Source organism: Glarea lozoyensis (assembly GCF_000409485.1).
Source record: "Glarea lozoyensis ATCC 20868 chromosome Unknown GLAREA16, whole genome shotgun sequence".
Lineage (NCBI taxonomy): Eukaryota > Fungi > Ascomycota > Leotiomycetes > Helotiales > Helotiaceae > Glarea > Glarea lozoyensis.
The window spans coordinates 2,049,611-2,061,692 of NW_007360990.1; the positions used below are offsets into that span (position 1 = coordinate 2,049,611).

Sequence of the window (12,082 nt, forward strand, 5' to 3'; positions counted from 1 at the left end):
GATGTACCATCGCATGGGAGTAAACATATTTGAGTGGATTTTGTTTGTCTTCGCAACCACACCCCCGAAGACAGAACTTTGCCGATCCTCGTTTTTGAGGATTGAACCACGTGGCTTACTTTTGGAGTTCCATCTCAATGACAATGTGCGGCATTGGATTTGCAGCATTTCATGATTTCGAAGGGAGAATCAGAGGAAAAAGAACCAAAGAATGAGACAAAGATTAGATTGATATGATAAGGAAAGATACCGGCCTGCCGCATGTTACATCCACTATCGCTACCGGAAGAAGAACAAAAAAATGGCCTGAGATCCTAGCTGGTATTGAGAACAAGTCCTAGGAACAAGGTACCAAAAGCATTCCGACTGATTCCAACTTATAATGATTGAACAGGGGTCATTTTGCACCGACAAGATGGCAGCCTATTAGATGCATCGCAGCAGTGATGCAGCTCAAGATGCTTAAGGGTTGGGGTGTTAGTTAGATTTAGAAGGTGTTGGTAAGATTACAGCACCCGTTACAATAACGACGTTTAGCAGTTAGCAGCGGCTTGACGGGCGTAGAGTATTACAACCAGGTGGGTCCGTCTTAAGATGCTGAAAAGCTGGAAATCCATGCTGCCAAATTATCAGTCTTATGGTTTTACGCCACAGAACCCTCCTGCCCACAAGGTATTGATAATTATTGATATGTTCATGAAATCTTTTGCGAATCCTTGGGAGTTGAAAGTACCTAGTGTCAGGTTACGAATAGAATAGCCAGCAATTGCAACACCTGTGAAGGTTGGCTTGATCGCTGCAAGGTCAATGCTAAAATCAATACTCAATGAGTCTCACCGCAGTAGATAATCCTTGCCGAAAATTGAGCTACTACATAATGCATCCGTTCATCCCAGCATTGCGTTACGCGCAACCCATAAAAATACTGGACTCGGAAATTCTATCTGGTTGGCCTCTCTTGTCTGTCTAGCTGCGTACCTCCAAAATATCACGAAAGAGATGTTTTAGCGTTTGAGATCAAGGTTTGTGAAATCGATTAAGTCAGTCTGCTACATTAAACTATCCCTAAGAGAAATGAAATAAATCAATCTTATTAAGAAAGCAACTCAAGTAAAAACAAGAGTGGCGTGTTTATTATACATGATGGAGTAGTAGAGCAAGATATTTGAATGAGGCTGCAACATATATAGAATGCGATTTAGTCGCTGGATGCTTTCGACGTCCGCCATTATGAGACCGATATGTCGTCAAAGGAGACTGTGCCTTTCCCATTTCCTGTGCTAACGCCCGTACACGTGACGGAAACAATTATAGCAACAGGGCCGGAGACGGTAGGGCTGTAGGAAAGCTGTAGTGCTCCCGTAGATGATGTAGGGTAGGCTGTAGAAAGTAACTGGGAATGGCAAACAGTATCGAAGCAGATTTTAGCGGTGCAAACTGCAGTGTTGGCTGAATTCGATGCTTTTCCGTAAGCGATGAGGGTGGCCCAGGAGCCCGCACAGAGATTGATCGATTGAGAGATCTTAGATTCTGTGGTTGTTGTTTGTATAAAATCTCTAAAGTGGCAAGTTAGTCACAATAAATGGAAAGTTCAGGCCTTGATATTTCTAGAAGGACTGACTATGATCTGCTACCCGATTTTTCGTTGGCGGTCGACACAGCTCCTGTATTTGCCCCGACTGACGACACCCAAGGCGCCGGAGAAGAAGCGCTGGACTCAAATCCCCCATTAACGATGGCACCTGGTACGCAAGTAGGTGAAGCAACGGCGCAAACAGAGCTTGTGACAGTTGTCACTGCTGTCACGGTGTTCCGGACAGTGGCAGAGTTGTAGGTGGTAACCACAGCCCCAGTGGTTTGAGTGACCTGATAAAATTAGCCCGAGAACTTGACAACCAAGCGAGGAAGAAAAATGAGGTTCATGTCATTAAAACATCATGTCAGCAAAAGACTTGAACTCACAGTTATGACGGCGCCTGTTGTTTGAGTGACTGTTATTAAGGCACCACTTGTGCGAGTAACGACAGTGGTCTCGTCATTGGTCTTGGTGATTGTGATGGCCTGCGACGAACGAATTAGCACCTGCGCGGTTTAACGTAGACATAGGAATGAGGATGTCTTCTCAGATCCAGCCAACATCACAAGGCTGCGACTTGACCTGTAGATCTAGAATGGGTGAAACGTACGGCATTGGATGTGTAGGTCGCAAACTCAGTAATAGTCGAGACATAGGTGGCTCCTTTGGTTTCTGTCACAGTCAATTGCGCGCTGGCTGTTTCAGTTGACTAGAGACCAATTAGTAAATTGAATGGGCAAATCATATCATGTGTGACCGATTTGTATTTAGATGAAGCTGGTTACAGAGAAGGATTGGTAATGGAGGGCTTGCATCACGTACCGTAACAGTTGAGAACGCGGTAGCTGGAAGGGTAGTTGTTAGAGTGAGCGATGCAGACTGTGTTTCGGTCTCAGTAATTGTCGAAACATAGGTAGCGCCCCTTCATGATCGTTAGTAATATCCCTGATAATTCACAAATTTCTCAAGGAGAAAAAGAAATGGGGATATACTTGGTCTCGGTCAAGGTAAGTTGAGCACTAAGTGTTTCTGTTTCAGTGATCGTAGAAAATGCCGTAGCTGGAAGCGTGGTTGTCAGAGTCAGCGATGCAGATTGAGTTTCGGTTTCAGTGATGGTTGAGTATGCGGTAGCTGGAAGCGTTGTTGTAATGGTCAATGAAGCCGACTGTGTTTGTGTCTCGGTGATCGTGGAGACGTAGGTAGCACTCCTTCAAGGAAATTAGCGAGAGTTACACATTGGGACAAGAGGAAGAGCCTAATATGCGAAGGTTTGCTAGACGCGAGGAAGGTTATGGGAACTGAAGGTGTAACTACTCACTGCGTCTCAGTCAATGTGATTTGTGCACTCTGTGTTTGAGTTTCTGTGATTGTGCTAGTTGAATATTCCGTGGCTGGGAGAGTAGTCGTCAGGGTGGTGGAGGCAGAGCCTGTCTCGGTGAGTGTGACAGTGACAACTGGATTTGAAGTCTGTAAAGAATCAGCATGGCTTATTGAACCTCCGGGATCGTAGTCATAGTGTGCCTGCGGGTGTTCAACTGACACCAGGTTGAGGGCACAAAGGGAAGTGCGAGGATACATACAATAGTGCTGATGTAGGTTGGGAGCTCAGTCTGGCAGAAGTTAGCTATCTAAGTGCGTAAGATGAATGAGTCATATAATTTTACCACCGTCGACGTGTACGTTGGATTCAAAGTCTTGAGAGAGTTAGCAATAAATTCTTAACAAGTGGCGTGGATATGGCCAAGCGAAATCTTGCCCCACCCATGGACCAGCTCCGTGAATGCGCGCTCGAGGTGATCGGGGGGGGGGGGGGGGGGGAGGGTATGTCTTACGATTGTTGAAATCTCAGTTGGATTTATCGTCTGCAACGAGTCAGTGGGGGTTTTTTAATGAGGCTCGTATGCCAGGTGATTGAGTTCTTCGAGTACGCGGAGTTGGAGAAGGGCAACGTACAATTGTAGAGTACTCTGTTGGATTGAGCGTCTGCATAACATTAGCGGACGTTATCAGGAGTGGAAGGATGCTATCTTTTAAACAGAACCACTCTGTAGGGGTGACAGGTGTAGTCGTTCAGTGGAGGGTACTTACAATCGTGCTGATATACGTAGGGTTTTCTGTAATGATTGATGTGTATCTACGTCTGATCAGTGAAGGAAAAGTACAAGAGTATGGAATCGCCCGATTTGATCTGACAAAAAAAAATCCGACCAGACATACGTTGCTTGCTCCGTCTGCGTTAACGTCAACTGCTCATTGGCGTAAATTGTGGAAGTTAACGTGGCCGTCGCGGGAAGTGTTGTAGTCAATGTCAACTGCTCATTAGCGTAAATGGTGGAAATCAACGTGGTCGTCGCAGGAAATGTCTCAGTCAATGTCAGTTGCGCATTGTTATAGATAGTGGAAATCAATGTCGTTGTTGCAATGTAGGTTGCTGGTAAAGTCTCCGTGAGCGTGACTTGCTTGCTGATTCCCTGGATTATTGTGGAGGTGACGGTAGTCCTGGCTTGTTGCGTGTTGGTTTTTGTAAGCGTGAGAGTGCTTCTGGAAGTTGACGTGAGAGTTTTGGTGACCTGAGTTGACACTGTTTGCGTCTGAGTGGTAGTCCTGGTGGCAGTTTTGGTGACCTGAGTTGTTTCCGTCTGAGTGGTAGTCTTGGTAGCAGTCCTAGACGCCGTGACAGTCGTGGTCGTCGAACATCCCGCTCTCTGGTATAGCTCTGCAGGCGAGGCGTTTGCAAAGCTGGCAATGGCACCGGCAAGCAGCAAATTGCAAAAGAATGACTTAACGTACATTTTGAACGAGTGGTGAATGTAGTATCGAGGGGATGGTGGTGATGATTAAAGGGGAAGGTAGGTACTAAATACCGGACAGGAACGGGATAAACCATGGCTTCCGCTCAGCTGTAAGGGAAACGTATGCGATCTAGCCCCTTGGTTCGAAGTATTGATTGAGGTCAATAAGTCTCAACACTCGTGCCCAAATTACTATTATTGGCTCAATCGCGCAAAAGAAGATCTATAAAACAATGCTGGTATTTCCCACGCGAGAACGCGAAGAGCCTCTCAGCCTCATGGAGAAGGAAGCGAGACATGAGAAGCGAGAAGCGAGAAGCCTCAAAACTTCCAAGGTTCTTTTGATATCGAGCCAGCGAGGGAAGACTCGTAGTGTAAACTTGGTCAACATATCGACCTCAAGGCGAACACAGGGGAAATGACCGCATCGTGGTTTTGGAGCACCCGACAATCCTTTTGTCAGACCATCACACCGAGTTGCCTTGCTAGAGAGCATGGCGAGGCAAGCTGTGGGCATCAACGGTCCAGGAAAGAGATTTCCAACGACGTGTACATGTGTACTTCGAAGCACCTTGGTGCCGGTGGAGATGTGCTGTCGCTGCTTGAGACTTTCTAAGACATCTTCGGCCCCTTTCAGCTGCGGGCGTTGGGCGAGATTGACGAGGCGTGACTTGCGATAAAAAAGCAACCCGGTGGAGTGGAACCTGCCAAATAGATAACTTTTCTTTTGCGCTCGCTCATGCTTGATTCGATTTTTGTCACCTCTCCATGCGCCCCTTGTGGCCTTTCTGGCTCTGTCGCATGCCAATACAAGCGAATGTGGCGTGAAAGGCTGAACCGGGGGCGCCCAATTCTGTCTGCGCATTGGAAAGCAATTTGCTGACCGCCGAACCACGACGGGATGGGGATGGCACCACGAAAAGACCATGGACTTATTGACATTGCATCTAGACTCAGACTCTCCAGAACTCATAAAGACCACGCACGTGGGGTTGCCACGAACATTTCCGGTTCGAATGGCGCCTGCTCCTGTCTTGCGGCGGAGGACGCGACAAATCCGCGATCGATAGAACCGCCTTGACCGACTGGATAATAGCAGCGGACATACTAATAACAGTTCAACCCGTAACATCTGCTCGCAATTGAACCCAGAAAGATGTTGTTCAACCAGGTACTTTGCAAGCGTGCGAAGAGGTGTCCTACCTGCTGATGCTGTTCAATCGTAACTTTCCTGCTTGCAACTATTGATCCGAGTCACAGGCACAAGGTCCCCCGAGGAGTCACTGATAAACCAAGCGCTGCGATGCCCTGTGGACAGCTCTCCACTCCAGTCCAGTCCAGTCCAGTCTCCGTGCAACGCTTCAGCGTGGGTTGCCACCAGAAATATCAACAGACTTCTCACTTGGGAAGGTCTATCACAAGCAAGGTCTGTTTGCTCCAGACGAAGATGGCGAGGAATCATGTCAACCGGAGAGAGACTGAAGCAGATGGAGAGATGGTGATTTTCATCTGAAAAATGTGTCTGTTCGAGCAAGATGCCGCAACTTTAACAAGCGAGCAGTATTCTCTCCAAACCCTCTCCCCACACTTCTACGACCCTCGATCGAACCATAGGTACATCGATTGCTGTCAGGAATTGGAAAGGATGTACCTTATGCCGCTGGCTCTCAGTCATACCTTCAGCTCGAGAGCGAGAATCGCGACCGTGTTGTCGCGGCTGAGTTCAAACCAGAATCCACATAACTCGCACTCGGTAAGGGCAAGTTGTGCGTCGTAGAACCCCAGAGAAGAATGGGATGAGTGAAAAGTCTAGGGGTACCTCGTGGATTTTTTTTCCCTCGACTAGCTAGGTCACAACCGTTGTGATCATCATCACGAAGGTTGTATTTTACGCCATTGAGCTACAAACCCTCCAACCTGTGTTCGAAGTCCAACCTCCGGGCGACAGACAAGTTCCCACACGCCAGTTTCTTTGGCTGCCTCCTCCTTCTCACCACACTCTACACTCTCGGGGCTCTCGAGCGCTTCCGTTCCTTCCCCCTTCAGTAATACCCGCGGTTTGACAGACCGAACATCCCACTCTCTGCCACCAACCCCAGCGCCAGCCAACACCCAGCTCCGGAACCGATTCCAAGTACAATGGTAAGCTTTTCGAATTGGCATGTAACACCGAAGCATTAATTTGCGTAATGCTGGGGCAGAAGATCAGAAGTGACCCGTTGGGTTTCAAAGCACATCCCACGGATTCCATGTACTCATGACACGATGGCAAGTCGAGAATCGCGTGGTCAAGGAACGGGGCTCTAACATCGGGTGAAAGGGGGTCGGATATGGACTGCTTTATCTGTCCTACATGGAAGTCAATGTTGTGCTTATAAATCCCATCCCGAAAATTCGCAATCGTCTTTTGCGCGTGCCAAGAATGTGCCAACGAACAATCTAAAGTATTTGCCATGGCTGCTCTGTCATCCCGCCAGCCCTGCAGATGTCCGTCATCCATTGTGCTAGCAAGTGAATGCAAAAATCATTTCCCGTCGGTGCCATCGTTTGTGTCCGTTGTAGAGTGAAGCATGCTATCGCTCGAAACCTTACGTGGACATCCGTTTGCGCCATGGGTCGTCCGGGAAAGATTCAAGGTGAGTGCTCCATCACCAGTACCGGCTTCGAAAATCTCCAGCCTCTCGCCGCTCCTGTTTGCTCACCGGCGCCTGGCATTGATGGGTGAAGGTCCAGGAGCGCAATGATTGCAGCTGCGTCCTGGGAGGATATCTGGAGAGAAGGACCCATCAGTGAGGACCACTGTAGTGGTTAGAGATCGCATACCGGCGTCACAACTCTCGGACTGAGATCCGTACACTCAGCGAGACTTGCTTGATGGATCCTGTATTCTTTTCCCTTATTGGACCTCACTCTTTGTCGGAGGGTTCTTCCAATGATCCAATCGAGGAGGATTGCGTCGCGGTCCAGGATTGTCTTGCCAGCAGACGACAACTCTGCCGTCAGCACTGGATTGTGCGACGGGTTAGTGGTCCTTCTCAGCAGGATAATGTCATTCTCTAGAGCAAGACAGAGTCAGCGAAAATGATATGGAATTAATAGCGTAATGACATTGTTTGCGTACCTTCGACGATACCGTTGGAGAACGAACGTTGAGGGCGTGGCGGAAAGCCAGTCGACGCTCGCAGCAGCCGTCATTGCTTTAGACGCGTATTGTGTATCCGTGATCGAATCCGACAAGTATTGCGCGTAATGGCGCTCGAAGCAATGTTGTTGTCATCGAGAAGGATTTGAACGTACCAGGTCCAGGTGTACGGTACGCCAGCCAGCACGCTAGGAATTCCATGTGCGGCCGCATTCCGCTGCAGGGACCTCCACCGAGGCTCAAAGACGCCGCACATTCCAAGACGCAACACCGCAGAATCACGACAATCCAACTCCGACACAGATCCATTTGCAGACTCTGTGCGCTCTTCTATCGAGACTCGCATCACATCATGGCGATGGAAATAGAGGGAGTCCATAGGATAGGTGATAAGGAGCTGTTCTGCAAAGCTTGGAAGGTACACACCGCCCCTCCTCCAGCCTCGAGCGCACTCACTAATCTGCGCCGTATTCCCAGCCGGATGAACCCTCGAAAGCGAAACTCGTTTTTGTGCATGGTTTCAACGATCATACCAACCGCTATCACGACCTATTTTCTATTCTAGCATCGCGGGGCGTCGAGGTCCACGGGTTCGACCAACGAGGATGGGGCCGATCAGTCACAAAGCCATCTGAAAGGGGATTGACAGGCCCCACGAGTCAAGTCATCGCAGATGTCGCGTCTTTCGTTCGAACACAGTTACCATCCGAAGTCCCCGTTTTCGTGATGGGACATAGTATGGGTGGTGGAGAGGTGCTGATGCTAGCGAGCGATCCGGCGTATGAGGATGTGACGGCTGGCGTCCGAGGCTGGATACTGGAGAGTCCTTTCATCGGGTTCCCAAAAGGCTTCGAGCCAGGAAGCGTGACTGTCTTCTTCGGTCGCCTGGCTGGCAGACTGTTTCCGCATCTCGCGCGTCAGTCGGCGCTCCCTCCGCAGAATCTCACCCGAGATCCGAAAGTTGTCGAATCACTCAAGGAGGATACGCTGATCCATGACTATGGAACTCTAGAAGGCTTGGCCGGTATGCTGGATCGGACAGCTGCCTTGAACGAGGGCCGCACGAGGTTGAACAAAGGCGTGAGGAGCATCTGGTGTGGGCACGGGACGGAGGATAAGGGCACGAGTTACGAAGCCAGTAAGGCATGGGTAGCAAGACAGACGCAAATCCAGGACAAAGAATTCAAATCATACGAAGGTTGGTCTCATCAGCTACATGCAGATCTGCCTGAAAACACGCACATATTTGCCAAAGACGTCGGGGATTGGATCATGGCTAGACTTGGGCCTGACGACGCACAGCTTAAGCCAGCGTCAAGATTATGAAAATTTGTTTCGTACCGATTGATGTTGGCATTAAATGAGTGCATATTACAAGACCTATGGGGTGGTGAACTCTAATCTATATGTTTGCCAATGTGACGACACTGAATTTTGCCACGATTTTCGTTCAATTAAGGTTGCTGTACAAGTCTTTGTGCTCAGCTATATAGCATTGCAATTGCCAAAGCTGCTGTTGCAAAGTGATCGTCATTCGGCGGGCCTTGACCGCCACGACAGGTCGCCAAAAAATAGGGATATCCTGTGTTTTCTCCCTTAGCCAATCGATGTCCTCCCTACTCAACAAAGATCTGAGGTTATGTACTGGCAATTTCTTGGGATCACCCAAAGGTCGCGAGCGATGGAGAATGGTTGCAAATTCTGGCGGTGGGTTGCCATCTAACCCCAACCATAGAAATGCAGATGCTTGTGGGCTGTGAACTTGCGCCGCGTCCCACGAGTCGAATTCATGAAGATACCCTTTCCTCAACTGTACCAGGCTGAGTATGTTGGCACGAACACGTTGGCGAAAGAGCTTGAGAATGAACTGATCCATGTCTGCATAGAAGTGGGCATGGCGGTACATGTCAACCACCCTCTTGTTCTTGCATTGTGATGGTGGCATCAGGACTCGTCTGGGAGTTCTTCCATATCCCGCATCTGTACTGGATAGAGCCGAGATGGCAGATTGACGAGCGACTACATATACTCCAGACCCCGAACTTTGGGAGCGACGAATGCCACCTTCCTTGTCATCCCAATCGACGTTCTCCGCATTGTGGTTGTCTAGATATTCCATCGCTGGACGATCTTTCCGATCACCTTGCCATAAAAGACTTCCGCCTGGTATGTACTGAACCGACCGCCTCCTGTTCTTGGGATTGATGCTGGCCACCAGCCTAATCTGTTGCAGAAAGAATCTTGGCAAGGCGATTCGGGTCAATTGACAGATGCGAACGGGAGTTGCGATAGCTCTGGCATAGACATTCTTGTCGAGTTTGATTTGAAAAGGAGTTGGGGATTTGCTGGGTCTGGTCTTGCGCCGAAGGTTGGGATTGATTATGTCCGGGTTCAGTAGAGGGGATTTCGGCAAACTGGATGTGCTGGAAGCACTTTCTGAGTTCCTGCCATCAGCTAGCGCGGGATTGTTGGTGTTCACGACGAGCGACCGTAGGCCATGAACAAAGTCGGAAAAGTCGCCCGGGTCTTCATCCTCCTCCATGTCGGTCGAGGCGCCATTTTCTGCCTGCTGGGCATCTCTAGATTCAGACTTGATCTTGATGCGGTGGTACATGAACCTGCGCATCCATCGCTGCTCTCCTTTCTCGGTGGTGGGATATCGTATGGGGACATCTTGGGTGGTTTCGGCGCCCGAGACGTTGGCGTTCGAAAGAGAGTCAGGCGCGAGTCCAGAATTGGCCTTCATTTGGATACGCTGGAAAGTTTCGTTGTGCATGAATTGCTGCTCTCCTTTCCCCGTCGCGCGATATCGAATCGTCGGCTTCTCTGTGGTGGGATACCGAATCGGGAGATGCGTGTGGGTTGCTGCGCGAGGGGTGTCGGTGGTGGAAGGTCTTGCCGTCGTATCGCCTGCATCGTCGTTTCTCAGCGGCAATCCAAGCTGCGCCTCGCCATCCTCCGTGGCTGGTGTTGGTGTTCGCCCCGACTGGGCTTGCGAGTGGGAGTCGTGAAAAGTGCGTCCGACGCCGATGGGAAGAGGCAGGTTAATTGTTGATGGAGGCAGACATGGTCGCAGGACAAGTGGTCTCGCATACATGCGAGCTCCAGCTGTGAACAAGAACTGCATGTGCCTACCGCATGCTCGAGGAAAGATTCAGAAACAAGAATCCAGAAAAGGCTGGCGACGATGAAGGAAAGGTGCAGCAGCCGCAGGCGAGAGATAAAGGTTGTCACCAGAAATCCCATCGGCTCGGAACTGAGGCTCTGCTCACCTGCAGGCTCCGCTGAGGCTCTGCGGGTGGTGGGTCTGTCGCGTTCGGTGCGGTGCGGCGCGACAAGCTGCAACCCCGAGCCCGAGGCGAACTGGGAGCACACTCATATTGAGCTGGAAACCCCCAACCTCAACCTCCAACCCTCTCACCTGCCCGCCATGTTCTGATCATCGGCCTCATCGATCCCCGCCATCTCAAGCGCTCACCACCACCCTTCGTCGCGATGTTCGCCACAGCTTTCCGGCGTTTTCCCATCAGCAACGCTTTTCGCACAAACATTCGCTGCTTCTGCGTCTCGGCTGTGCGACCCGCGCCCCAGATGTGGACACCGGTCCCTTTTATCACAGAAACCATCGTGAGTCTCTGACCCTCCTCGACGCATGGGAAAGGAGCTGATGATGTAGGGCGGCGGCTATCGCACTTGTAGGTGCAGTCCTCGAGCGGGAGTGCCATCATTCCACTGACCTGTTACTCCTAGCCGACATCTTCTCAAAGCTCCTTCAGGTTGGTAGACTCGGCATGCGCTCGTTGTCTATACTCTAACGTCGCCCAGGAACGCATCATATGCCTCAACGGGGAGGTCAATGAGACAGTATCCGCAGCGGTGGTCGCCCAGCTCCTCTTCCTCGAATCCGACAACCCCGAAAAGTCGATCACGCTCTACATCAACTCTCCCGGTGGTTCTGTCACCGCAGGTCTCGCCATTTACGATACGATGTCCTACATTCGGTCACCAGTGTCTACTGTTTGTGTGGGTCAAGCCGCCTCGATGGGCTCCTTGCTGCTGTGTGGTGGAGAGGCCGGCAAGAGATTCTGCTTGCCGCATTCTTCAATCATGATACATCAGCCGAGCGGAGGATACTTTGGGCAGGCGTCAGATATCGCGATTCATGCGACGGAGATACTGAGGGTACGGAAACAATTGAACGAGATTTACGCCAAGCACCTGACCAAAGCGCATTCGTTGGAAGATATTGAAAGGTTGATGGAGAGAGACAAATTCATGAGCGCCTCTGAAGCTCTAGAGATGGGCATCGTGGATGAAATTTTAGACAGAAGATTAGAAGACAAGAATGCAAACATAACGGAGTAGTATCTAGTTACTATTTGAGTTCACTCCGAAGGACAACAATAAATAAGCCGCGATGTGTGTAGTACGCTTAATGTCCGCCAAGCCAAAGCAGGATATCTACACAATCCTAAAATTCGAACATCCTAAGATTGTTTCCCCTTCATCTCCAAGTACTCTGTCCAGTCAATGATTTGCCCTTCGGGGCAGTGGGCCTGTAGGCAGCGTTGG

At 50.0% G+C, this 12,082-nt stretch overlaps 4 protein-coding genes across 4 annotated transcripts; 2 read left to right on the forward strand and 2 right to left on the reverse strand.

Annotated features, from left to right (window-relative positions):
• Positions 1-1,228: 1,228 nt before the first annotated feature.
• Positions 1,229-4,368, reverse strand: GLAREA_07931 (uncharacterized protein; the record flags this gene model as incomplete). Its single annotated transcript, XM_008082618.1, has 11 exons — positions 1,229-1,556; positions 1,685-1,866; positions 1,963-2,061; positions 2,187-2,285; positions 2,399-2,498; positions 2,569-2,784; positions 2,895-3,043; positions 3,157-3,186; positions 3,530-3,559; positions 3,665-3,710; positions 3,794-4,368. 11 exons carry the CDS (start codon positions 4,366-4,368, stop codon positions 1,229-1,231), a joined length of 1,854 nt encoding a protein of 617 aa, XP_008080809.1.
• A 3,494-nt stretch (positions 4,369-7,862) lies between these two features.
• On the forward strand, positions 7,863-8,836 carry GLAREA_07932 (alpha/beta-Hydrolase; the record flags this gene model as incomplete). The annotated part of the gene is made up of 2 exons (XM_008082619.1): positions 7,863-7,928; positions 7,988-8,836. The coding sequence occupies 2 exons, from the start codon at positions 7,863-7,865 to the stop codon at positions 8,834-8,836; spliced, it is 915 nt and encodes a 304-aa protein (XP_008080810.1).
• Positions 8,837-8,960: 124 nt separating this feature from the next.
• On the reverse strand, positions 8,961-10,637 carry GLAREA_07933 (uncharacterized protein; the record flags this gene model as incomplete). The annotated part of the gene is made up of 1 exon (XM_008082620.1): positions 8,961-10,637. The coding sequence occupies one exon, from the start codon at positions 10,635-10,637 to the stop codon at positions 8,961-8,963; it is 1,677 nt and encodes a 558-aa protein (XP_008080811.1).
• A 464-nt stretch (positions 10,638-11,101) lies between these two features.
• On the forward strand, positions 11,102-11,875 carry GLAREA_07934 (ClpP/crotonase; the record flags this gene model as incomplete). The annotated part of the gene is made up of 4 exons (XM_008082621.1): positions 11,102-11,137; positions 11,187-11,205; positions 11,261-11,286; positions 11,336-11,875. The coding sequence occupies 4 exons, from the start codon at positions 11,102-11,104 to the stop codon at positions 11,873-11,875; spliced, it is 621 nt and encodes a 206-aa protein (XP_008080812.1).
• Between the last annotated feature and the right edge of the window lie 207 nt (positions 11,876-12,082).